Source organism: Tetrahymena thermophila (assembly GCF_000189635.1).
Source record: "Tetrahymena thermophila SB210 genomic scaffold scf_8254637, whole genome shotgun sequence".
NCBI lineage: Eukaryota > Ciliophora > Oligohymenophorea > Hymenostomatida > Tetrahymenidae > Tetrahymena > Tetrahymena thermophila.
The window spans coordinates 84,832-110,768 of record NW_002476406.1 but is presented as its reverse complement, the minus strand read 5'-3'; the positions used below and the strand labels follow the sequence as shown (position 1 = coordinate 110,768).

The following is a 25,937-nucleotide window of genomic DNA, read 5'->3' as shown; positions in this document are numbered from 1 at the left end:
TTTTAAAAGATAAAAGTGATTGTTAAAATGTTATTTTTATTTGTAATAAATAAAAGCTTTAATTTAATAAAGTAAGAAAGATCAGTATTATTTTGATAATTTAATCAAAAAAAAAAATTTACAAAATATAAGCTTTAATAAAATGAAGAATTTTAGAGATTTTGCTAAGTAAATAGTAAAAAATTATACTTCAACTTTTAATAGCCAGAATAATTAAAATATCAAAGATAACTTACAGAAAAGAGTAAATAATTTCGCTGATTTTTTGGAAAAAGATAAAGTAGATGAATAGGAATAAAAGTAGTCATAAGAAGATTTATATAAATAAAATATAAGACAATAATATCAAAAAATGGATACAGAAGAAGATCTTATGGATTAAAAAAGACTTTTTGAATAAATGACTGGGAAAAAAATAAATTTAAATGAATAATAGCAGTAGTAAAAAGAAGCTTAGGCCAATAAAAAAGAAGGCTAGCCAAATTTGGAATCATCATAAAATATTCCATTTATGGTAATTTTTTTAGTTAATAGAATATAAAAGTTTATTTGTATTATCAAATTAGGTAACAAGAGCTATGAAAATTGAACTTTACAACTTAGGATATGAACTTGAGTAAATAAATGAAATGACTCCTAAAGAAGCGAATGAAATAATTAAAAAAAAAAAAATCAATCAGGATTGATTTATTTATATAGTAAAAGATTGCTCTGTATGTTTCTAGAAAGTTTATTTGATAAATAAATATATACTTCTCGCACTTATCATATAATATATAATATCACTAATTAAAACATATTATTAAAATTTATTCCTCAATCGAATAGCTTTTAGTTATGCTAACTAGTGCATAATAATTTTTAATTAAATAAAATAACTAAAATCAATTTAAATTGCATTATTTTAAAATAAGTTCAATAGTTTTTACAGTGACTTTAATATTTATTTAGGCGTTTATAAATTTGTTTTAAATTTTAATATTTTAATGAAATGTTATGGCTTTTAAAAATATGCATAAATACAAATGATTTTATATACAGAATAAAATAATTAAATTCTTCTTGATTTTTTAAAAATTCTACAAATGAAAATAAATTCAAAATATCAGTTAGAATGTAAATGTCCGTCGTGTGGGATAAAATAATGAGAGTAAAAGGCAGCAATAAATATTAAGCCAAATAGTACAGAGCCAATTCCATTTGATGGAAGAAATGCTGAAGTATTTAAATATCCTAAAAACATTACAAATACCATGACAGGAGAATACCAGCCAAAAGCAGGCCAGATAGCTATTACAAGACTAATATTATTTTAAATTTTAATTCTAAATTTGCAAAATTCATTAAAACAAATTTACGTTATAAACCCTATAAATCCAGATGCTGCTCCAATATATACTATTTTAGGTTAATATTCGTCAATAGGCTTATCTATTTTAAGGATATAAGGCATAAAAAAAGCTGCATATAAACCAAAAACAACATTCAAGGCTACACAAAAGAGGAAAATATTAGAGAAAAGTCTTATTATTTTAAAAAATAAACTAAGAATAACTTTCCTTTGAAATAAAATTACATATTTATCTTTTCATGATAGAAAAAAACGTGGAAGAAATTAGAATAATAAATGATTCCTGCTGCTCCACCCACCCATAATGCAGACTCAACCTAAATTATAATAATGTTATTAGCATATCTTTTAATTATCGTTCAAACAAGCTAAATTTTTAGAATTTTAGTTATACTTTATTCTTTATATAGTCAAGCCAGTTTTTAGCAGCTTCTACTTTTTCTTCAAATTCTTTTTAAGGAGTCTTTTGCCTAATATTTTAGATTTGATTTATATCTCATTTTTATTGATGGATATATTTTTAAATTATGTAAATTTTAATAAATCCTCACTTTTCTTTTGAAAATTTAATAAACTAGCTATTTTCATGATCTTGCTCTTCTGTAAAATTATTTTATCTCTAAGTTAACTCAATACTGCTCATTTATCTTTTGATTGCTTATAATTTTTATCCTTATTTATAATTATTTACGACTTTTTCCAAACAATTTTTGCAAATAAATTATCTAATAAATTCTTTTTATAAATTAAAATCTTATTAACTATCAAAATTTGCAAAGATAAAAAATATCATTTGTACTATACCTCGAATTTAAGCAGATAAGAATAAGACTACAAAAGTTATATTATAACTGTAATTAGAATAGATTTTAATCAACTTAAATTATACCTGAATTGGAACTATTCATGGAATTAACGTGCTTTTATTCTATTATTTAATATAGCACAAAAGAATATATATTTTTCTAAAATCTAAATAGTTTTGATTTTTGAATATAAAAATATTAACAATACAAGCTTCTTAATTCAAAATTTAATATTTAAACATTTCTTTTAATAAAGGATAATATTTACTAGTTTAGGTTGTTTTATTTAGTTTTTTATTATTAAAACTTAATATTTTACTACCGTTTAGATTTTTTTTAACTATTTGAAGCTTGGTTAATTAAAATAATATAAAAATAATTGAATTTAGCAGTTTGTAATTAAAATGATTAACTAAAAAATTATTGATTCTTGATAATTTTGAGCATATTTGTTTGTTAGAGTTTTTGATGACTAAAAATCAATTATTAACATTTTTTTTTAAGAATTGAGTATTCTTTAAAATGAAATAGCTGATCAGATAAATTTTCTAAATATTTATTACATCTATTTATCCAAAATTAAAACTAATATTTTGTATACCTTTTAAATAATATTCATAAGATAATTTAAAATTAAATTATTAAAAAATAGTGATCATTATTGATTGATATTATTAAAATAAATTGATTGTTAGCGAATTATAAATGAAAAAAGTTTTATTTTAATATTAATTATATTAATTCTTCCAATTATATTTAGATTCAATACAAGAAAGAACTCTTAACATAAAATTTGTAAAACGATTTGGTATGTATGTATATTTTTGTTATTATAAATTTGAAATTTATTAATTTTTTATAAAATAAATAGATTAGACTTTATTTACTCATTTAATTAATTAAATTAATTGTATCTTATTTGTTATATTTTAGAGCATATTTTAAGAATTTAATAGCTCAGAAATAATTTAATGGCTAGTTTTATTAAATTTAAATTTAAATTAATAAAAATTCGTCTTAAATTTTAGAAGAAGCTTTAATAAAATATTTTCATGTAAAATTTTCATCAGGAACGAAATACTCTTTTTGGGAAATGTTAAAATTAAGGTTTTCTTTTTTGAGGAAATCTAAAGGTAGCTCAACTGCATTTCCTATAATACTATCTTTGTATTAATAATAAAAATCTGGGTTTTTAGATTTCTGGAAATCATCTAGCTAATTCAAGGTTTCTACTTTGTCATCTGGATAGCAGGCAAAGACTTGTCTGTAAATGAGAGTATTTTACTTTTAAAAAATAAAGTTATATGTTTTTAATTTTTAGCTATTTTGATTACTTTAGATCTAGATATTATAAGATTGTCAGTTGTTTCGCAGAGTGGATCACTTGCTTCATCATAACTTAGTCCAAAATGCTCTTGATATAGAGCTACTCTGAGGCTATGACTAAATTTACCAACTTTTTTAACAGTTTTATTCCATTTTGACATCACTTTATCTGTGTCTTCTACGATCATCTAATTTTTAAAATATTCTTTATTAAAAAATACTGACTGAAAATTCATTTACAGCTATTTCAGAGTCACGTGTTCCAAGCATACTCCTATCATTTATATTCGCAGATCCCATAATTACATAATTATCATCAACAATCATTAGCTTACTATGGACATATATAATTTCTGTTACAGGCTTGCCATCTATAATATCATGCTGGCGGAGTCCATAAAATTAAATATATTTAGAAGGATCATCTATTTTAGGATGTGACCTTAGTTCTTCTAAAATAGATTAACCCCCTCTACTTATAGTAGCATATTCCCAGTGGAGTTAGCATTTCATAACTGCAGATCCTGAATCATTTACTTCACCTTCAAATCCCTAAAAATTAAAAATAATTTATACTTATACACAAAATATTTTTTTTAAATTATAAATACTGGAAGCAGAGGCATAACTACAACAACCTTAAAGTTTTCTCCTTTTTCTGCTGCTTTTTTTATTCTCTCTATAAGAGCTTGAGCTATCAAATTCTTTACTTTAGGGCCTGCAGAACAAGAAATAAAGAATTAATTTTCTATGTAAATGAAGTTTGAAGAAGAAGTAATTAAATCAATATAAGCTAATTAAATTGACATTTCATGATTTTTTTACTGCAAACCTAACGACCAGCTGCTGCTTGATCTAAGCATTTAACAGATGCATGTTCCATTTTGTTTAAATTTATTGTTTTCAAGCTTGAGTCGATCAAAATTTTTCTTTCTATTAAAAAGCCCAAAGCTGTTATCTAAAGAATCATCTTCTTCCTTGGAATAATTGGCAGCAGAAGCATTAAAAGAATAATCCGACTACTCTGAAAAGGTTCTTTTAACATTCTCGTTATTATTTTAAGGTACAACTTTTGACTTTGTTTTGAAAATATTAAAAAAGTTGGCTCCAATTCCACTATTCTTTTAAGTACTTTATTCATGGTTTTAAATCTAACTTTTATAAATAATGTAGTAATTTTAATCTTATTCATCTGCTTCTTCGTAGTTTTTCTTCAGTTTTTCTACAATTGGGACATATAAATTGTATTTATTTAGCTCGTGCATATCTTCATATTCTAAACTGAATGGTTTATATGTTTATCTATTATTTATAGTTACAGGTATTATTACAGAAGTTGATCTTGTCTATCTATTTTTAATTTCACTTTTTCTTAAGCGTCTGCTTTAAATAAGCTATTCTTAAATATTTTAATCAATATTATTTTATTCTCCACCTCCTTCTTTGTTGGAGGTAAAAACATTGTTTAAAATTATAGAAGTATTATTGTTGTTATGACTTGTGTTTAATTAATTAGCATGAGAGTGATTATGTATAGAATTGTTAGTCTTATCGTTACCCAAATTAAATTAATAAGTTTAGCCTAGCAACTTTGGAAGTATCATGCTTTCATTTGGATTCTAATTAACTGTTGTATCTAAGGCTTTATCCTATTTTGTTTATGCTGTTGCATTAATCAAGCTCATTTCGATATTTGAATTATTTTTAGGTCTTATATTTTTTACATCTGTTTCTCTTTAACTAATTAAACAAGTTGGTTTTTATACAATACTTGAAACATCACCGAATATATTTTTAAAATCTTCTGGGATAGTTTTTTCTTCAAAGCCTTATTTAGTCAGATTAAATTCGTCTTTTTTTAAAGCTAGATTTTACTTTTTCATATCAAAAGTTTAATTTAAGCTTGTGTTATTTTTCGAGTAAGATGATTTATCGTCATCATCCTCTATGATTGTTTAATTTTATTGATTTTCTTCTTGCTCTTCTTTGATTTTATCAAGATAAGCAGAAAATCTATTCACCTAAACCTTTCTATTTATATTGATAGTCTTTGAACGCTTCATTCCGTTAACTGAATCTACAATTTAGTTTATTGAGCTCCCTGCTCTATCAAAATCAATACTCTTTGATTGACTTTCTCCATCATTTCTTTTATTTTTTTTAAATCTAGAGAGAATCTTATGCCAATAGTTGCTAATAACATTACTCATCTTATTTGTATTCTCAGTGTCTTCAATTCCTGGCACTAGATGGTCAATTTATTGGTTGTTATTTTTGCTGTAAATATCCATTTTTGCGAAGTTCCAGTATTAAATAAAATGTCTTACCATATCTTTCACAGGTTCACCAGCTACCATCATAGCGATATCATGCCAAGGCATTCTAGGCTAAGTCTCTCTACTTATCTCTGATTTGTCTATTTCCTTAACATCCCTAAAGTCTCTAATACGAGCATTAGAATAATCAATACCTATAATTTTATATATAAAAAATATTTCAATAAAAATTAAAAGCTTATTTGATCAATAAATTTAAACTTAGAAAATTTTATATTATTCAACTTGAGTTAAGTTAATATTTTTGAAATGTTAGTGAATTGTGTTAAAATTACCTGGAAAGTAAATTTTGGCTTAGTTTTAATCAACTAATGGGTGAGATTAAGAATCCCATCTACCATAACATAAATCCAAGCCTCCTAAAAAACCATAAATTTAATCTATCACTACCATTTTCTCATGATGAGACCAAAGTAAAGGTATAAGTGTGCTGGGATGTCTCATAACTCTTATATTTTTATGAAGAGAGCATAAAGCTGACTTAGTGTAATTTGAATTTAAATTTAAAGCAATAGTCGGTTCTCTATAAACAATAATATAAATTTTAACACCTCGTTCAGCTATTTTTTTTAAAACTCTGTCCAGACGAGTTTCTTAATTCGTGTATTAATTTACAGGTCTTTAGAGGTACATTTCAGGAGATAGCCACCAATCAGTTATGAAAACCTCATGACTAGCTTTAGATAATTTTTCATACAGTTAGGAGAAATATCCCTAAAATTAAAAAAAATAATTAAAATTAAATGTTATGGTACTAGCACGCTTAATTAATTCTAAGTAATACTTTTTGTTACATTTTATTGTATTTGAATAAATTTTTTAATAATTCTAAAAAATCAATCGAACGAATTAATATGTAAAAATATTTGAATAACTTCAGCTGCTTTTTCAGATAATACTTTTATAATCTCAAATTTTATAAATAGATTATTTTTATTTAAGGATCATTTTTATTGTAATACTTAACTCAATTAATGCAATAAATAAAAGAATTACTTCTCCATCTATAAACCATTAACAAAATGATTTCTATCTAATAGGAGCAAAAGAATCGTACCTATGCAACTCAATATAGGGTGAAAGTCTCATTGCATCTTTTATACCTGCAATAACATCAACAAAATGAAATAAATCATCTGCCTCTAATTGTAAGCGACGGGTTGTAGTTGTTAATATAATTCCTAGATCTCTTTGAGTATATGCTTTACCATACTTTAGACTAAAGTTGTGGTCAAACAAAAGCATTTCTCTGGTTTGACAGTTAGGCTCTCTATTTCCTTTAATTAATAGGTAAATTTTATATATCTAATTAAATTGATAAGCATTTTTTCATGATTTTAGAGAACTTAACTTACTCAGTAGTGTTTAAGATAAAGTATTATTTTTGATACTTTTAAGGTTTACACAAAATAATTGAGTAAATTTAATGCTAAATCAAGTAATAAATTTTGTTTAACTAATTATAAAATTATATATGCCAGTAATTTTACCTATTGAATACATAATTGCTTCAGAGGTAATAACTATATATCTTTTTTTCCATAATTTAAATGGATTTATACAGCTATCTAAGCAGTTCCTTTTTTTAAAGTGGCCACCTGCACGCTTTTTAATGAATGATTCTTTTACTTTAACAATACCATCATAGGTATAATCAGATAATTCTATGAATTCCCAAAGTGCTACAGTCTTACAAACATGTTCTAATTAAATCATAGCCTTCAAATAACACTCTAAAAAAATCAGTATGTCTTTTGCTTTATAATTTTAGGGTTCCTTCTTAAATGGCAAATCAGGCATTTGCTTCTTAAGTTTATTTTTTTTTAACTCCTTTCTTACCTATTAATAGTTCATATAATAAATGTTTACAATATTGGTACTACTAACTATTTTTAACCCATTATATTCATAAGATTATAAATCAATAAACATGTATATATGCATGAAAGAGTGCAAGCATGAACTAAAATTTTGTTAAATCCAAACAAATAATATTTACTTTATAGTCAAATTATACTAAATCCTGATATCTCCTTCTAATCAACCACTAGCGCTCATTTCCTTTATCGTAATATCTCTTTGATGTTATATTAAAAAAATAAATATTCTGGTCAGCTAGCTTAAAATATTCTTTGGTATTCTCTAATTCTATTTCAAGAGAATCTGCAAGTTCAGAAAATTTCATATATTTAAGCTTTTAAATTTCAATTCTATCCTAGAGAGTTTATAATTTATTTAATTGAAACCTGTGGGAGGCAGGTGTCGATGAAGCTTAATTTTCATATGAGTTTCTTGAATTATTTAAATCATTTAGCATATTCACTGGAGGCTTATAATCTGCCTCATTATCTATCCCAGTTATTCTCATATCTGCGCTAGTTTGAAAAGAAGTAGCTAGTCCTGCATTATTAGAATTTTAGTAACTAGTATCTAAATCTGATGGCTTTAATCCTTTCGTTAGCTACGTTTACATCAAAAATATTCTTGACTGATTACCTTACTTTAAGTCTATAATATATATAATATTTATAAATAATAAAGAATCTATTGTTTTTGTTAATTTTTTTGATTATTTTTTGTTTTTGTTTAGCATTTGATTAAGATTTCTTTCTACTATCAAAAATATAGAGAAACTAGTTAAAACTTAAGCATTGTACTAAATACGCTACCCATTTATAATTCAACCATTACATTATCTCAAAAATGTAAAATGCAATTTCTGTAAAAACCTGTAATATTTTTATTTTACAATGTAAAAGATATTTACAAAAACAGCTAAATATATATATTTATAAACCATAAAATAAATCTAAACTCATTCCAATAATTAAGTAACCAAATACTCAATAAAAATATTTTTTATAGTTTTGGTAATTAATATTTATTTATTGAAATCATGCAAATTTTGAAATGACTTAATATTTCTGATTCCTTACTCTTTAAATTTTTTGAACTTTTCAAATCTATATTTTTAATCATTAAGTAAGTATTCTTAGCATTCCTTATTTTATAAAAACCATTTGTTATTTTTCTTCTCACTTTTTATTTTACAACTTAAAACTTTAATTCATTAAATTCGATTTTTTTTTATAATTTTTAAAAAAATATAATAAAAAATATATTCGCTTTTCTTTCTATCTTTTTAATAATTAGATTTAAATTTTTATTTTTGAATCTTTTACTTAAATACTAAGATTATTTATTTTTATTGTTTTAACCTTTTTCTTTTATAAATTTGTAAATAATCAAAAATAAATATAGATAAATCTGTAATGTAAATTCTTTAGAATATTTGTAGAAAGACAGAAATATTTAACAAATTTAGAAACAACAACAAATTGGAATTTTAAAGTGCTTAAATAAAAATTTATTATTAAAATCAATTATTTAGATATGGAAATTTAGAAATAATAAAATAAATTTTTGAAGCCAATAAATAAATTATTATAATCAAAATTAGTTACTTACAATTTTTTATGTTTTAATAATTCTTTATTAAGATATATATTTTTTCTTTACAAAAAATTAATTAATAATTTTTTCATCTTAATAAAGATAAAATTTATTGATTAAAAATGTTAAGAAAATTAGATTTACTCAAGATTGATTTTTAAATATTTTTTTAAGCTTTAAATATTTGATACTTGTTATTTTATTTTTAATTATTAAGATAACTATTATAAATTATAGATAGTGTTAAAATATTAAAAAATAGATATTCAAAATCGTTTGGCTGTTCAACAACTATAAATAATAAATATTTATTACAGCAATAAATTATATTGAAATCTAAGAGATTTTTTTCACTAATATAATTCAATTAATTCTTAAATAATTCACTTTTTAGTTGCAGAAATATTAATTATATCATTGTTCTCAAATATTTCAGTTTTATTAATACTCTATTGCAAGCTATAGTTTTTTTCAGCCTATATTATCATAGCAGTAGCAACATCTCTAACATCAATCTTTTTAATGAAAGGAATGTAAGAACATACTTTTTCAACAAATCTCTATCCAGCACGATTTAAAAGCAATCCTGGTCTATAGATACCTAAATAATTTAATTTTTTCTATTAAAGCAAGTATTCGACTTCTCCTTTTATTCTAAAATAAAAGAACATTGAATGCCTGTCAGATTTCTATGAAGTAACAATATGGTATTAAGGAATTTTATTTTTTAATGCGATATCTGCTACATATTGTGGATAAAATTGATCTACTTTTATGAAATTTTCCTTCCCATTCTTTTAAACTGCTCCTAGACAGCAAAATACGCTGTTGATATTTTGAAAATTATTGAACTGAGATGCGTCTTGTAAGTTATCAAAGTTTTCAACCTTTACTATTTTTAGCTTCTATCTTTATTCTTATGAAAATTGATTCCATGATTCATGCTCCTTTCTTGCAATTACATGAACTTCACTCCAGTTTTAGGATACAACTAACTCCCTAACTAACTCTTATCCAATAGCTCCTGTTGATCCTACAACTAAAGCCTTTAAATTTTAAGCGCTGTTATTCATTTTTATAAAATTTTAAAAAATATTGTTTTAATTTTGTTGCTTTGGTTTTATTTATAATATTTAAAGCTATGATTTGATAACGCCAAACAATTCTTAAATGTAAAATAGCTAAATAAAAGATAAAAAAATACTTCTATCAAGTTTCTAGAAATTTTTAAGATCTTTTATCTTTAGATTGTTATTTTTGATATGAAATTTCAATGAATCAAACAAAAAAAATCAAGTTAAAACCTTTTTACAGTTTATAAGCTATTTTAATATAATAAAAGATTTTTAAATTGCTATTTTTTTACTGAAAAAATTATGTTTTAGATTTTGATTTAATAAGAAAAAGGATAAGCACATAATAACTATTATATTTTCTTCAGGTATAAATAACAAAATCATATTATTTGAGAATTTTTTTCATTTTATCTATTAATTAATATTATTTCTCTAATTGCATTTGATTTAACTCCAGTTTTGTGAAATTTATTAAATTTTAATAAAATCATCTATCTTACTTATTTAATTAAGTTTTAACCTATTTTTTAAATAATTTAAATACTTTTTGAGAATGTTATCAATAATATATTTTTTCATTTGATATAAATAATTTATATCATAGGAATTTACAATTTCTTACCAGAAATTATAAAACACAAAATTGAAATAAATTTTTTTAAATTTTATCCAAAATTATTTTGTTTTTTTATATTCTAAATTTAATACAAAAAATTTTAAAAATATAAAATAAAAGATACAATTTTGAAATTAAGTAGATTTTCATTTAACAAAACTTAAGTCATAATGAAAAATTATCACTAGATTAATAACAAGATCACAAATATTTTGTTTAGTTATTATTACTATTTATCAATTTTTATTCTATGAAATGTTTATTATTTCATTATTTTCAAAATATTCTGTTTTATTTTAAGTAAATTATATATTTTTTTCAGCTTATTTTCTCATAGTTACAGCTATATTTTGAACATCTACTTTTTTAATAAATGGAATATATGAGCATAATCTTTCTATTAAGCGTGGTTACTCACGCTACAATAAAAGCCCAGGTCTATAAATACCTAAATATTAGAAACCTTTTTAAGAAAGTTCATACTCAACTTCTCCTTTTATTTTAAGATAAAGGAACATAGAGGATTTATCGGACATTTAAGAAGTAACAATATGATATTGAGGAATATTATTTTATATTGCCAGATCAGCTGAAAGTAAAGGGAACTCCTTATCGACTTTGATAAAATTCTCTTTGCCATCTTTTTATTCTGCACCTAATGTACAAAAAATAGCATTAAGACCCTAAAATTTTGGTAACTTTGTTTGATCTCTTAGAATTTCTAAGCCATCAACTTTATGAATAACCAACTTATTTTTTTATTCATAGCTTAGTTTACTCCATGCCTCTAGTTCTCTACGAACTATTACATGAACTTCACTCCATTAATTAGATTTAAGAAGTTCTTTAACCAATTCTCTACCAATTCCACCTGTAGATCCTATTATAAGAGCCTTTAAATTTCTATCCATTTTTTTTTTCTATTATTGTTTTTTTTATTATTATATTTTATTTAATTTGTAAATTGAAATTTTTTTCAAATTTTTTAAGGCAAAAATAAAAAGAATAATAGAATGTGTGTAACAAATTTATCTATTTTATTATTTTACAGATAAATTAAATTAAACTGCAATAGACAACTAGTACTGTAAACATTTATAGATACAAACTTTTATCTAAAAATCTAGAAGCATTAAAATAAATAAAAAAGAATATCAATCAAATAACAAAAAATTTAATCAAAGCCATATTCACAAATTTAAATTCTTACTCCTAAAAATATTATAAAATTCTATGCTTTAATTTAACCTGTAAAATTGTAATAAGATGAAAGAAAATTAAAATTTTTTAATTTTTAAATAGTAAACATCTCTCAAATATTAAATTTAAAATATTAAAACATTATTTTTAATTTTATTAATTTTTTATTAAGATAATAGTTTATTAATAAAAGTTATTTTAAATAATATAGTTAGAAATTTAGTCTCTTGAATCTCATTTAGCATAAATAATAGTGGGTGAGAGAAAATGTCAATAATTTGAAGACTTTGGAAGCTTTTGCAAGAATTTGATGACTAAAAAACGGAAGCATGTAGATAATAATATAAAAATTTATATTTTGTGGGAGAATCGCAGCACTATCAAAAAAAAAGTTTTATGGTAAAATTCTTAAAATCTTTTCTATTAATCTAACATTAAACAAAAATAAATTCAATTCTCAATCTCAAGACATTTAAAAATTAAAAAAATAAATTTAAAAATTAATTAGTTTTTTTATATTTATTTTGTTTTAAAAAAAAAGTATTTAATGCATTTTAAAGTTATTATACAAAATAATATTAAAAAACGATCTTTTAATATAATCTTTTAAATCAATATTTGAAGAAAACAAATTAATATTTTAAATATTTTATAGATATTTATTTATTGTAAAAGTTTGAAGCATTTATTCTTATACTTCAAATAATTTTAAATTAAAAATTATTTATTTATTAACTTATGATTATGGAATAACTTACTAAGCATTCAATGAATAAATGCATTAAACAAACATGTTTTTGTTTTATAAATTTTACAGTGAATTTGCAAATAATAATAATTAAAAAAATGTTTAGATTATTAGTGAAAAACTATTTAAATTTATTTCAATAAATAATAAATAAATTTTCAATTTCTTTTTTAATTTAAAACTTTTTATTCTTGAATTTTTTCTGGGAGTTCATTTATAACATCGTCTTATGAATTACCTTCAGCATCTTAATCTGGAGAAGAAGGTTAATTAAATTTAAAATTATTCTAGTTGCTAATGTTGTTAGGATTGTTTTTATCATTGTTAGTATAATTTTATTATAACTCCTCTGGAATATCTAAAGGTGCTTAAATATTCAGAGTTTCCTTAGAAAATAAGGTTATAAAGTTACCAACAAACGAAACAAATCCTATGAAAACAATTGGTGTGAAACCATTTTCTTTTGCCCAGTCTATAGAGGAAGGAGCTAAAAATGTTCCAAAATAGCCTACTGCTAAATTCATACCATACCCTAAGGACTTCAGAGTAGAAGGATAGAGTTCACCACATAAAAGTAATTCTAAACCAAAAGTCAAAGAAGTTATAGCTCTAGCTAGAGAAACCATAAAACCTTGTAGGTATTTCTACCAGCAAGTTGCTTGATCAGATTCACAATACTAAGGGATGGGATAAAAATAAAAAGACATGCATATAATACAAGTAGCTCCTAGAGTATAAAAAATACCCATTCGACGAGGTATACGATGAGAAATTAAATCTGAAAAAGCAAATCCAAAAAGCTCACCTATTCCTACATATAATGAGTTTTCACCAAACGAGGATCCAACTGTATTTAAAACTACTTAAGTACCTTAATATAAGAAATTAACAAAGAGGAAGACTATTGAAATAACAATAGTGCTGCTCCTCTAAGAAGGATAGCTAAATAAATCCAAATAATTATATTGCTTGCTCATTTTTCCTTTGTAAACCTGTAATTATTTATCACTAATCTGTTCTTTTTAATTTACAGTTGCAATCAAGTTTAAATTTTATAAGCAACGAGAGCGATTTTTTTAATAGAGATATCTTGGAGAATCGTGTATCCATTTGAAAGCAAAAATTATGCAGCAAGAAAAAGGAATTGTATAAAAAGCTAACATATTCCATCTCCAATTAGGTAAAACTTTCATCATCCAAATATATTGCATTTCACTTATAGACCAAAAAATGTACATTCCTAATAAAGCCATAACACGAAATTGTCCTACAGATAGCTCGTTCATATGAATGATAAATAGATTTTACAAAATCAAAGCTGAGAACCCAACTCCAAAAGATCCTACTAGCAAACAAATAGAATTAGTTGAAAAATTAAAAAAGGTGCTACTTAAAATTCCCAAAATCCAACATGTTTTAATAGCTAATTTAATGCCATATCTATCAGTAAAAAATCCAAAGAAGAACGTCCCTATAACTCCTGCGAAGAGGGGCATACTTTAGATAATAACTCTAATTTATCTATTATCACAATATAATTCAAAATCAGCTGCTATTGTACTAGATTTTTCAGTTAAAATATTCACTTTAATATTGTGATCGCATGCGCCAGTATCCTCCGTGCATTTGCTCCATTTTCCATCAACAAAGCATTCAAAATCAGGAGCACTCATAAAATATGGGAGAACCATATATCCATAAGTAGTTATCAACCAAGTTAAAAATGAAAGTGCAGTGACAATAATTTGATACCTATTTTTTTATCCTACTTTTTCCATTGCTTCCTCAATTGTTAACTAATTTGCTAATTCCTAATCTTGTAATTAAGGCTCATAGCTAACTTCTTTTTAACTATGTAATTCTATTTCTTGCATTTAAACAAATTTTAAATATTCTTTTGTGCAAATTTCCTATTATAATTAACAACTAATCTTATGAATACTTAATAATCAAATTTCAATTATGCTTAATATTTTTTAGTTAACACCTCTTTTATATATAAATTAAATTAAGTTGTTTTGCCAATAAAAATCTTTTAAAAATAAGTTTTTTTATTAAATATTTTCAATAGAACAAACGATATTCAATAAAATAATTAAAATAAGTAAAGTTAGAAACTTAATTGAACATTTTTTTTAAAATTATAAATTATATTTATCTAATAAAAACAAAATAAAGTTTTAAAAATTTATTTTATTTTTCTAAATTTTAAAAAATAGATTCTGAAGTAAAAAATAATTTTAACAACTATTTTAATAGGCTTACTTATTAAAACAAACAAAATGTTATAAATAAAAAATATTCTAACTATCAAATTTTGATGAGCTATCCTAAATTTTTCAGATTTATAAAAAAAAAATCATTAGAACATTTTTACAAAAATTGAATTTTTTCAAATTAAATTTTTATAATTACAATTTAAAATTAAATTTATTTAATTTATGTAAATTTTAATATTTCTTAAAGTTTATTAATTGATAAATAAATTTATAGCTTCAATATTTTATAATCAAATTAAAAATTTAATTGGAATTAATTGGTCCTATTTAAAATATTTTTAATATTTAGATTATTATTAAAAATTTATTAAACTAATTTTTTTATTATTAAAATATGTTTTGATTCCAATTAAGTTTTACAAAATTCATTTTAAGAGGTTTTTCTTTTTTAAAGCTTTTAATTTTATGCTATGATAATTTATTTAGCATTTCAAAATAGTAAATAATATTTAGTTTAACTCATGGTAAATTATTATAGTTTATAAAATGAAAACACTCTGTTTGAAATAATAGTGAATAAATGAATGGAATAGGCAGAACTATTAAATTTATAAGAAATATTTACAGATATAAGGTGTAAGTAAGTATAAAGAATTCATTTTAAGTATAATAAAAATAATCATTAATTTTATTAAAAACAAACACAAACAGATATATATAAAATAAGAATAAATTCAATCAAATACATACATACATACATATTATAAAAATAAATAAACAATCAAAAATACCTACATTAATTCAATCATACATAAATCGATAATAACTTATTTAAAATAAAGCAAAATAGATCATTTATTCTTAGTTTTGTTGAGTAGGCATTATCATGAAATTTAATGCTGAGACTAGTGTGCTGCTTGGTAATGTTCTTGGAATATAAGAGGATAATAAAGATTCAAATAGTACCAAGCATTGCTATAATGATTGGAGCGAGAGGTAAAAAAGATTTGCATCATAATATAACAGCTCTGCTTAATTAAATCTATAAACTTCTCAATAAAATATCAATAGCTCATTTATACCAAATCATAATAATAAAATACTATTAAAGAAAGATTTCTCAAAAGGTCCCTCTTTATCCCTTCATAATCAATAACTCTCTAGCGGATAGATTTTAGATTAAAACATACTCTTAAATAGAGTTGATAATTATTACTAAATACCAACAGCTAATCCTTAAGAATGTAAAATATGCTAGATAAATAATTCAATTTGTTCAGTGTGTTTGTAAAGACAGTCTAAAGTGAAGAAAAAATTTTTAAATCCTAAAGGGTCTGAATCGTTTAGTACCAATATCCCTTTGTATAAATATTAGCGTTTATCAGATTAAGAGAGATTGAATAACTCATATTCATACGGAGAAAGTAGTAAGTAATCAATGATAAGAAAAAAAATTATGCCAAATAAAAAGGAATAAAATAGCAGAGAATCGCTCAGTAACAGTTAATAATTAAACTCTCTCTAGGAAAAATACTAAGATATGTTGAAGATTAAATTTAAACCTCTAAGTAACTCAAATTAAAACCTTTCGCTGATTTCATCTATAGATAATAAATAGAATATTTCCATAAGTCTAGATATATTGACTTAAAAGGAAAGTTAAACTTCTAAATAAATTAAATAGCCAGAAAATAAAGATGAAAAAATACTCAGCGATAATTATATGAACTATATTTTAAGGATAAGATAGGAAGAATTAGAAAATCCATCAGCAAATTATTTATAAACAGAATATAATTCATCTATCTAATACGAAAATAATGATATTCATGATAAAATTAAATTAAAAAACCAATTGCCTACAGTTTAAGAACTGTAAAATAATCAGACAAAAAAAACTAATGAAATTAGTTAGCAAAACCCAACAAACTTAAGTTTATAGAATTAACTGAAGATATTAGATTTAAATAACCTTCTAAGTAAACAGAAGAATTGCAGTAATTATGTTAATTCCTAATATATTTTTGATTCAACTACCACAAACAAAAAAAATAACCTCATGAATATTACATAATTAAATTTCATAGAGAGAAATAACTTTGTTTCTAAAAAAAAATACGAAAGTAGCATATATAAAAAGGTTTCTTAAGATAAAAGAGCAAATTAAGACAATATTTAAGCTTAAAATCCTATTGTTGCTGCTACTTAGACTATTTAAGAATATTAAAAAGGTTTAAAGAAGCCAAAAAAAAATATAATTTATAGTAAGGTAAAACCTCATAACTAGTAAAATAATAATGAAAAAGAAAATGAGAACATTTACAAAGATAATGATGATTCTATTGTGAAAAGAAATAAATCATAAGAAGAAATTGTCAGGCCAAATAAACAGCAATTTCCAGATTAAAATTAACAAAACTTAATACATACAGGAAATAATAGCTTAAATAAAAGCTATTCAAAGTTTTAAAATGAAAAGTTTAATTATTTTGACTTAGATGAAAAGTCAGAAATCATAGATTATGTAGAGGAAAGCTACAACGATGATCAGATTTTTAGTGGTAAAAATAAAAATATTGCTGACTAATTACAAAAGTATGTTAGAAACCTAAAGATAAAAATTTAGCAATAAAATTCATAACCTAAAAATATTTAATACAAAAATATTAACTAAAGCGAAAAAGAAAATAAAAAATTAGTTGCTTTAGAGCCTTCAGAAATAAAATTATCGTCTTTAACATAAAAGTCTTCTGATAAAAACATTTTTAACTTTAAATATAGAAAAACACTTTTAAAAGCTTCTACAAATTTTAATACAAATCCTAATAATCAGTCAATTGAAATGGTAGAGTAAGACTCTATAAAATACTTAACAATTGACCCTAAAGACTAACAAAAATAGGATAGTAAGATGTTAAATTAAGATTCTACTGCTAGTTTAGATGCTTTGCCTATCTCCTTTCCAAAATTGCATAAATCTTAGATAAAAAAGAATATATCCATCAATTAAAGGTAATAAATAGTTTAATTATTTAAATTTATTAATATAAATTTCACAATATCATTTCAAATTTTTTTTTTTAATTTATTGTATTAGAAGTGATCTTTAGCTAAATGCTTAGAAATTAAATGTTGGAAATAGATTGGATAAATAGATTAGTTAAAATGCAAAAGATTTATTTTATGATAGTAAGACTAATAAAAAGCAAGTTGAAAAATAAATAATATATAGCTAAAGCTTTTCTAAATAAAATAAATTAATTTAGAATTAACACAATCTTTCATCAAATAAGCAAATTAAAACAGATCCTGATATGAACGAAACAGAGCTAACGTTTAAAAATGGAATTTAAATGAATACTTTTTTAAATAAAAATAGAATTAGTTTAAAAGAAATATAATGTAGTAACTAAATTGATGTAAACCAAACTCACAATAATCATGAATAAATCGAAAGATAAAATTTAAAATAATTAGAAAACTTATAGGATATTGATCTATGTGAATGGAAACATAGTCCTTATAGTTTTGTCTCTAATATCGATGAATAGTTCTTATTGGAAAAATAAGAAAATATTGTTTATGAAAGTATAAGCATAAATAAAGCAAAAAAAAGGAAATACAAATTAACAAACAAAAGAAACATAAACCAACAATCTAAAGAGTAATGAATGACTATAAATTGTATCAAAATAGCACTATAAATCCATTTCAATTAATAAATTAACAATTTTATATAATTAATTTATATAATAATATATAATTATCAATTTTCTTTTCCTTCTCAAAAATAATTTATTTGCAAAAATATCAAATTATTTGCTATTTTAGAATTAAAAACCTTTTAATATTACAATAAATAGCTAAATGAAAGATAATTCAATAAAAGAATAGTTAATTTTTTTAATTGTAATTTAAATATCTTTATATAAAAATTAACCTTTTTATTGATTAATATAACTTATTTGAATTAATATAAAGTTTATATAAATATTTTTGGATTTTTAAATAAAATCAAAGTGAATAACCACTTTTATTGCATACTTTAACTTTTAAAAGAGTTAGGTTTCAGTTTTTATAAATCTTAAATCTAAAATATTATTTTTTATTAATATTCTAAATTATTTATTTTTTATAGCTGAAAATAAAAAATTCTATTTTCTTAAACAAGAGCTAACTTATCAACTAGATTTTTTAATTGATACATTGATAATAAATACATTAATCTGAATAAGTTAATGATAATTTAATCATTGGTTTGTTAACAATAACAAAATTAATCTTGACAAGTACTTATTTGTCTTTATATCTTAAGAAGAGAATAGAATTTGAATAATTATTATCATAAGTATAATGTAGTTTTTAAATAATCTTTCTATTTTATTACAATTAAATAGAAAAATAATTGCTGATAAAATCTTTTTTCTAGATATCAGTAAGATAAGCTAGCTAATTAAGTTTAAATAGTTATTTTTAACAAAATTGATTTTAGATAATAAAAAATTATCAAAATCAAACTGAAATGGCATAAAATATAAAAAATACACAATTCGATTTACAAAAGCAGAATATTATGTAATTATTATTTAAAAATTCAGATAAAAACAATATTTCTAATAGGAATTATAGTTAAGTTATTTCAAATGATCTTTAAAGCTATAAATTAGCTAAGTTTGTATCTCAAAATAATAAGATCAGATGTTTAAATTTGGATATAATTGAGATATCTGAAAAATCAAAATTAATATTATAGTAAGCATTTAGTTTAGTCTTGAGCGTAGAAAACCTTTAGACATAAATTAGGTATATAAAACATAAATTACTTACACTTTTTGAGCTGAGATATTATTTAAATATTTAGGAAAAATGAAGATTTGAAAATCTTTATCGATTTATTTTAAAACCAAAGTTTAGATATTGAATCAATCAAAATATTAAAATTAACTTTGAAGTAATTATAATATGAATTAAATTTTCATAAATCTTAAAAAATAATTATTTAATATAAAGCTCTTTTGTAATAAGTTAAGATCTTTCAAATAAACTATGTAATTTTATTGATAGTTTAAGAAGATTATCTAGTTTAACATTAATAGTTGAGTAAATTGTTTATTATTTTTAGATTTTCAAAGTAAGAAGAATATTTTTTAATAACAAAGGCTCCAAACACCTTGTTAATTTTTGTAGAGTCTTGAAAACTCCTTACAAAGCAAGAGACTAAAATAGTTAAAATTATTTTTAAGGTAAATAAAAGCATAATAAATAAAAAAATAAAATAATAATAACTTTTGAAATTAAAAAGGAATAATTTACTCAAAAAAGAAGGAGCAAGCCATCTTATTAGCACACTGAAAAATTAATCTGAACTTAAATCTTTGACTTTATTTTTACAGTAAATATATACAATTTTGTTAGATTTTATTAAAATTTAATAAAATTTAGAAATACTTAGGTTTAATTTTTAGCAGTTTGAATATATAGTTGACTCCATAAAAAATAAGAAAATAAACTATCTTCATATGCCATTAAAGTAATAATTTTAATGAAAAATAAAATTAATTTCTTTTTAAATTATTGTAGATACTCATGGCTATCTAATATATAGAAGACTAAAACAAAACAATCAATTTAAAAAAATTGTAAACATTTAGTTGTTGCTAGATGGAATTAATGATTTAAAATATAAATATGAAAAGCAAATTATTTATTTATTTATTTATATTTAATGTAACCTTAATTAATTATTTGAATATGTTAATTATAGTACTCCACATATCAAAATATTATGCATTATTTATTTTGAAAGGTATTATGGAATGAATTACAAAACTTATAAAAAATATTTTAATTTTTATTTCTCTAACAAGAATTAATAAATTTATTTCTAATTTCTAAAAAACTAATTTCTATTTTATTTTTTGATAATATTTTTTACAAATATTTGTGGTAATTAATATAAAATAAATGAAAAAAAAAAATAAATATTTGATATATTTTAATAATAATATTTAAAATTTAATTAATATAATACCTGGTAATTTTTTTAAAGGATATAACAAGTATTTTAAGCAATTATTTTCATTTTTTATGATACATTTTTATAAATTACAATTTAGCTTCAAAAAAGAGAAAAGAGTCCTTTTAAATTATTAGTTTAAAGTCATTCAATAATATACTTGTTAAAAAATATCAAATATGGAAAATTAATTGAAAATCAGCAATTTTGCTTAAAATAAGTTAAATAATTTTTATTTTTTGAATTATTATGAATTATTTTTTTAATTAATAACAATTAATATTTAAAACAATTTTTTTAATGTTTTTACAAATTTTTTATTTTATTGTTCAAAATAAAAGTTTTTATGTTAAATTTTTTACTTTAATTTAAGCTATGCAGAAAAGTAAAATAAATAAATAAACTTTATTATTTCTAAAAATTTAATTAAAATTTATTATTTTGATATCGTTTTATTTTAAATAGAATATTTTTATTATTAGAATATTTGTTTAATTGATAGTTTAAATGTACTTCTAGTTTATTGATCAATTTTTTAACACCTCTCCAATAGATAAATATTTAAATTTCAAATATTAGTTCTACAAAGATTTGAATAATTTAATCAACAAAAGTTTCTAGTAAAAATAAGAGTAAGCTAAATAATTTGAGTCAGGATATAACAGAAATTTAATATATTCATAGAGTAATTAAGAATTTGATAACCAAATTAAAAAAAGTCTTTTGAACTTAAATTATTACATTTAAAAGCAAATTTAAGGCATTTATAGAGCATAGCAACTAACATTTTTATGAGATTAAATAAATTATAATTATTTATATAACTTTAGGTATGAATTAGTTGGTTATAATTTCAATCGCATTTATTAAGAATTTTTATAAAGATTTATAATGTAAAAATAAATTTGTATTTTAGTAAAAAAGAGTATAAATTTCTAATTTAAAGCGAGTTTATTTATTAATTTAGAAAAGACTGCTTTAATTTGATATAAGAAAAGATGGAATGCGTGTTGTGTTTTGTTAAAATTTAAAATAATTAGACATTTTTTTCTAGCCAGAAGGATAGAATAGGATAATAATTGGGAAGAGAAGAAATGAATGAGAGGAGATATTATATTGTATATAAAAATGGTTATAAGATTATTAGATAGATAATAAATGAATTTGTTAATTAAATAATAAATGAAAGAAGATAGATAGATAGCATAGGATTTGTTATTAATTATATAATAAATAAGTATAAATACTGTAAAATTAAATTTTTTGTTTGTAAATAAAAGAGAAAGAAGGATAAATTAGAAAAAAAACAAAATTAAAAGGAAATATATATAATATATATTGTAAGATTAGTACAAAAAGGTTTACATTTTAAAAAGGACAACAAGCGGATTTTCAAAGATTTAAATTAGCATTGCCAATTAATTTTATAAAATGAGTTCAGATTCATAAAATAAAAAGATTAACACTCTTTTCATAGGTTTGGGAGTCCATCCTTATGATAAGCTTCTCTCAGTTATTGATAATCCTCTTACTTATGAAACGCTGATAAAGCATAAATTTGATAGAATAATCTTTCAATGCCCACAGTAAAAAAGATTTTCAATTAATAAAAAATCAAATCTAATATTTTATTTTAATTTGAGAAGGTGGCTGAGACCAGCTACACTTATATCAAAGCATTTTTCAAATATTTTAACCTTTTTTTTATTTAAAATATAAGCAAGGATTATTTTAAACCTTTGTTCCATAAGCCTTATGAAAATCAAATAAAAGTAGAAATTTATGGCAGTGAATTTCCCTCTGATCTTTACTTATACAAGAGTGATGTAGCTATAACCAGTTGTGGTAATAAAAAATTTAATTTTTGTTCTTTTGAAAGTGTTGGCAAGTATTTTAAATTTTGCTTGGTCTTTAAGAGGCGCGAAGAGCATGCCTTTATAAAGACAAGCTAAATAAATATTGTCTCAAGAAAAAAAAATAAAGAATAAAAATTTGAATAAATTTTTTTTAACTTAAAAAGATGTTGGAGTTCTGTTGGAAAGTCATTTAGTAAAAATAAATTTGATAGTAGTTATTGAAGATACAAACTCGATTAGTTATGAAATATTTACAAATTTAAAGGAAAAGCCTAATGTTTTGGGCATCAAGGGAGCAGAAATAATTACAAGCGAATTAGTAAATATTGTTAAATTTTCCTCTTTTATAATAGATAATCATTAGAAATTAACTTTTTCGAAATTATTTGAATTCTAACATTTAAATTGAATCAGTTTATATTGAATTATATGAATAATTTTACATGTAAATATACTTTTGCAATTTGCCCATTTCAGCCAAAAAGTATATCTAAGTAGACAGTATTTAATATTTTTGTTGAATTATTATTAATCAGTTGGACTAATACCTCACAATCAAGAGAGATATCTAAGAAGTCTTAAAAGTAATTTTCATTTTATATTAGATATTTATTTATACTTCTTTCTTACAATTTAAAAATACACAATTCATAAAAAAATTAAGGGAGGACATAAAATTCCAGGAGAAGAATACAAGCCCAAAAGGTCAGATGAAAAATTCTAAAGATAGTTGATGTTGCTCAAACGTAAATATTTACTTACAAGCACTAAAATCAAATTATTTGAACAATAATAAGGAATCTATCTATATATTAAAAATATGTTTTGTAAATGTAAATAGAAAGTTTGAATGAGTAGAATGAAAGATACAAAAATTAAGAAAGACATTTTGCAACAGAACATGAAATATTTAAAAATAATTTTTAGCTACATTTGGAATATTTAACTTTTGCATTTGATAGCAAAAAGTTGAATCTTAATTTAGTTAGACATCCTCAATTCTAGCATTTAGAACCACTATTAAAGAAATCTGATATTTTTGCATTTTAAAGAGAGATATTTAACGATATTAAAATAGAAGACGAAGGTTTAGATTTTGTAGATGATGATGACTCTATCAACAATCAATGCAACGGACACGTAAATGGAATTTAAAAAAAATAAAAGTCTAGACCTTTTAGAAGTGATGGGGAAGGTAATGAAAACGGTGAAGAAGATAATGATGATGCAAAAAGCAATAATTCCTTCGATTCATTCAATTCTAATTAAGTTGATAATAAAAGAAAAGCTTAGAGAAAGAAAAGCGGGTCTAATAAAAATGAAGCCAATGAATACACTTAGCCTAAGGCTGATGAAAATGAAGAAGACTATTTTTCAAGAATTAAGAAAAATTACAATCCTTACTTCTACTTAGAAAATTAAAATCTATTTGATGAAGAAGATTTAGAAGAAGAACTTAAAGAATCTGAAGGAAGTGGAAACTAAACATCAGAAAATGATGCAATTAAAAAAAATGTAAATAAACTTAGCAAAACAATCAAGAAGTAGAAGTAGAGCTATTTATAAAAAGTTTCTAAGAATAAAAAGCTCTTTAACTTAGACTATTCTCAAATAGATCCCTAGGTAATCTTGAGAAGCTAAGACCCTCAAAGAGCGTAGGAAGTTCACATTAAGAAAATAGAAAGAACTAACAATGAGCTTGATGAATTAATGAGCTCTATTGAGAAAAAGGAGGTAGTCTAAATGATAAAAGATGAATATGAAACTAAGATTATCAAAGGTAGCTATCGCATTTGTAATTGCCCATATTGCAAACGTTTAATGGTGCCCTTCCTTGTTAGAAAAGACTTTGAAGATTGCCATTAAGAAATAAATGATATGGTGCTTTAAAAGCACAAAGTTTACTTTGAAAAAGTAAAGCAGCGCTATTAAATAAACGATATTAATATTGAATAAATAAACAATATTTTCTTCAGAGAATATAAGACTAACTATATTTCAGTAAAAATCTTTCCCGAAAAGTAAGATTAGCAAGAAGACTCTTCTAGTGAAGATAACAATGATAGTCCAATTAAAAGCAGAACTAATATAAGCGTTCGCTCAAGAAAAGGAATAAAGAACTCATCTAACAATTTACGTAAAATTGAAGCAGAAGAAGCAAACGATATAGATGAAGAAGATGGAGAAGAAGATTATGAAATGAATGGATAAATGATTGTAGAGTGATTAAACTGAGAATAAATAAATAAATGGACTACAGATAAAAAAATATATCAAAATATAAATAAATTCATCAACTAATCAATATAAGTTCTCATCAAGCAAGCAAGAATTCCACCTTTTTTTAAAAAATAAATATATAAATGTGAATCTTTTTCTTAGATAAAACTACTAAGGTCTTTTGTAAATACTCTATTAAACTAGAGCAAACTAATTAGTTATTCTCACTCAGCTTAAAAAGAGAAAAAGATTATTATTATTATTTAATTATGAAGCTATCAAACTATTTAGAAATTAATAGCTATAAATATTCTCTTACATCTTTTTAACAAACACATTTTCTATAATCATACATAAATAATACATAAATTTATTGATATATACATACATACCGAAGCTTAATACAAAGCAAACAACAAAACACCATACAAAACAATAACACATAAAACAAAAATAAATAGCCATTAATTTATCATTTATCTTTTAAGTCTATAATATTTCTTCATATCATATTCTTTAGTATTTATTAATTTATCTTTAAGTCACTTATATTTTAAAGCTCTTTATATACTTACTTACTTACTTTTAATTTATGATCAATTTTTTTATAAAAATCTAGTCAATTCATCAATAATATAATTTACTATTTATATTCCTATAAAGCTACACATTTGACAAACTGAAAAATTGTTAAAAGTGATTCAAACATATAAA

General features: G+C 22.3%; 10 protein-coding genes across 10 annotated transcripts; 5 read left to right on the top strand and 5 right to left on the bottom strand. All coding sequences in view use genetic code 6, as the record gives it.

The window, feature by feature from the left end:
• Positions 1 to 142: 142 nt before the first annotated feature.
• On the top strand, positions 143 to 686 carry TTHERM_00827040 (hypothetical protein; the record flags this gene model as incomplete). The annotated part of the gene is made up of 2 exons (XM_001031350.1): positions 143 to 514; positions 567 to 686. 2 exons carry the CDS (start codon positions 143 to 145, stop codon positions 684 to 686), a joined length of 492 nt encoding a protein of 163 aa, XP_001031350.1.
• Positions 687 to 915: 229 nt separating this feature from the next.
• TTHERM_000827039 (transmembrane protein, putative) lies at positions 916 to 1,485 on the bottom strand (the record flags this gene model as incomplete). The annotated part of the gene is made up of 2 exons (XM_012797793.1): positions 916 to 1,301; positions 1,359 to 1,485. The coding sequence occupies 2 exons, from the start codon at positions 1,483 to 1,485 to the stop codon at positions 916 to 918; spliced, it is 513 nt and encodes a 170-aa protein (XP_012653247.1).
• Positions 1,486 to 3,207: 1,722 nt separating this feature from the next.
• TTHERM_00827020 (phospholipase d1) lies at positions 3,208 to 8,292 on the bottom strand (the record flags this gene model as incomplete). Its single annotated transcript, XM_001031348.1, has 8 exons — positions 3,208 to 3,441; positions 3,492 to 3,671; positions 3,724 to 4,035; positions 4,095 to 5,953; positions 6,095 to 6,533; positions 6,816 to 7,096; positions 7,310 to 7,658; positions 7,819 to 8,292. The coding sequence occupies 8 exons, from the start codon at positions 8,290 to 8,292 to the stop codon at positions 3,208 to 3,210; spliced, it is 4,128 nt and encodes a 1,375-aa protein (XP_001031348.1).
• Positions 8,293 to 9,756: 1,464 nt separating this feature from the next.
• On the bottom strand, positions 9,757 to 10,236 carry TTHERM_000827019 (hypothetical protein; the record flags this gene model as incomplete). The annotated part of the gene is made up of 1 exon (XM_012797792.1): positions 9,757 to 10,236. The coding sequence occupies one exon, from the start codon at positions 10,234 to 10,236 to the stop codon at positions 9,757 to 9,759; it is 480 nt and encodes a 159-aa protein (XP_012653246.1).
• Positions 10,237 to 11,200: 964 nt separating this feature from the next.
• TTHERM_00827000 (oxidoreductase htatip protein, putative) lies at positions 11,201 to 11,875 on the bottom strand (the record flags this gene model as incomplete). Its single annotated transcript, XM_001031346.1, has 1 exon — positions 11,201 to 11,875. One exon carries the CDS (start codon positions 11,873 to 11,875, stop codon positions 11,201 to 11,203), a length of 675 nt encoding a protein of 224 aa, XP_001031346.1.
• A 102-nt stretch (positions 11,876 to 11,977) lies between these two features.
• TTHERM_00826990 (hypothetical protein) lies at positions 11,978 to 12,475 on the top strand (the record flags this gene model as incomplete). Its single annotated transcript, XM_001031345.1, has 2 exons — positions 11,978 to 12,051; positions 12,376 to 12,475. 2 exons carry the CDS (start codon positions 11,978 to 11,980, stop codon positions 12,473 to 12,475), a joined length of 174 nt encoding a protein of 57 aa, XP_001031345.1.
• Positions 12,476 to 13,070: 595 nt separating this feature from the next.
• On the bottom strand, positions 13,071 to 14,786 carry TTHERM_00826980 (MFS transporter; the record flags this gene model as incomplete). The annotated part of the gene is made up of 1 exon (XM_001031344.3): positions 13,071 to 14,786. The coding sequence occupies one exon, from the start codon at positions 14,784 to 14,786 to the stop codon at positions 13,071 to 13,073; it is 1,716 nt and encodes a 571-aa protein (XP_001031344.1).
• Positions 14,787 to 16,017: 1,231 nt separating this feature from the next.
• TTHERM_00826970 (hypothetical protein) lies at positions 16,018 to 18,802 on the top strand (the record flags this gene model as incomplete). The annotated part of the gene is made up of 2 exons (XM_001031343.1): positions 16,018 to 18,143; positions 18,229 to 18,802. The coding sequence occupies 2 exons, from the start codon at positions 16,018 to 16,020 to the stop codon at positions 18,800 to 18,802; spliced, it is 2,700 nt and encodes an 899-aa protein (XP_001031343.1).
• Positions 18,803 to 19,653: 851 nt separating this feature from the next.
• On the top strand, positions 19,654 to 21,400 carry TTHERM_00826960 (transmembrane protein, putative; the record flags this gene model as incomplete). The annotated part of the gene is made up of 7 exons (XM_001031342.2): positions 19,654 to 19,706; positions 19,752 to 19,934; positions 19,993 to 20,082; positions 20,142 to 20,231; positions 20,291 to 20,374; positions 20,597 to 20,661; positions 20,712 to 21,400. 7 exons carry the CDS (start codon positions 19,654 to 19,656, stop codon positions 21,398 to 21,400), a joined length of 1,254 nt encoding a protein of 417 aa, XP_001031342.2.
• Positions 21,401 to 22,299: 899 nt separating this feature from the next.
• TTHERM_00826950 (hypothetical protein) lies at positions 22,300 to 25,801 on the top strand. The gene is made up of 6 exons (XM_001031341.3): positions 22,300 to 22,733; positions 22,868 to 22,992; positions 23,168 to 23,322; positions 23,540 to 23,587; positions 23,668 to 23,749; positions 23,845 to 25,801. Exons 1-6 carry the CDS (start codon positions 22,306 to 22,308, stop codon positions 25,227 to 25,229), a joined length of 2,223 nt encoding a protein of 740 aa, XP_001031341.2. The 5' UTR covers positions 22,300 to 22,305; the 3' UTR covers positions 25,230 to 25,801.
• Positions 25,802 to 25,937: the final 136 nt, after the last annotated feature.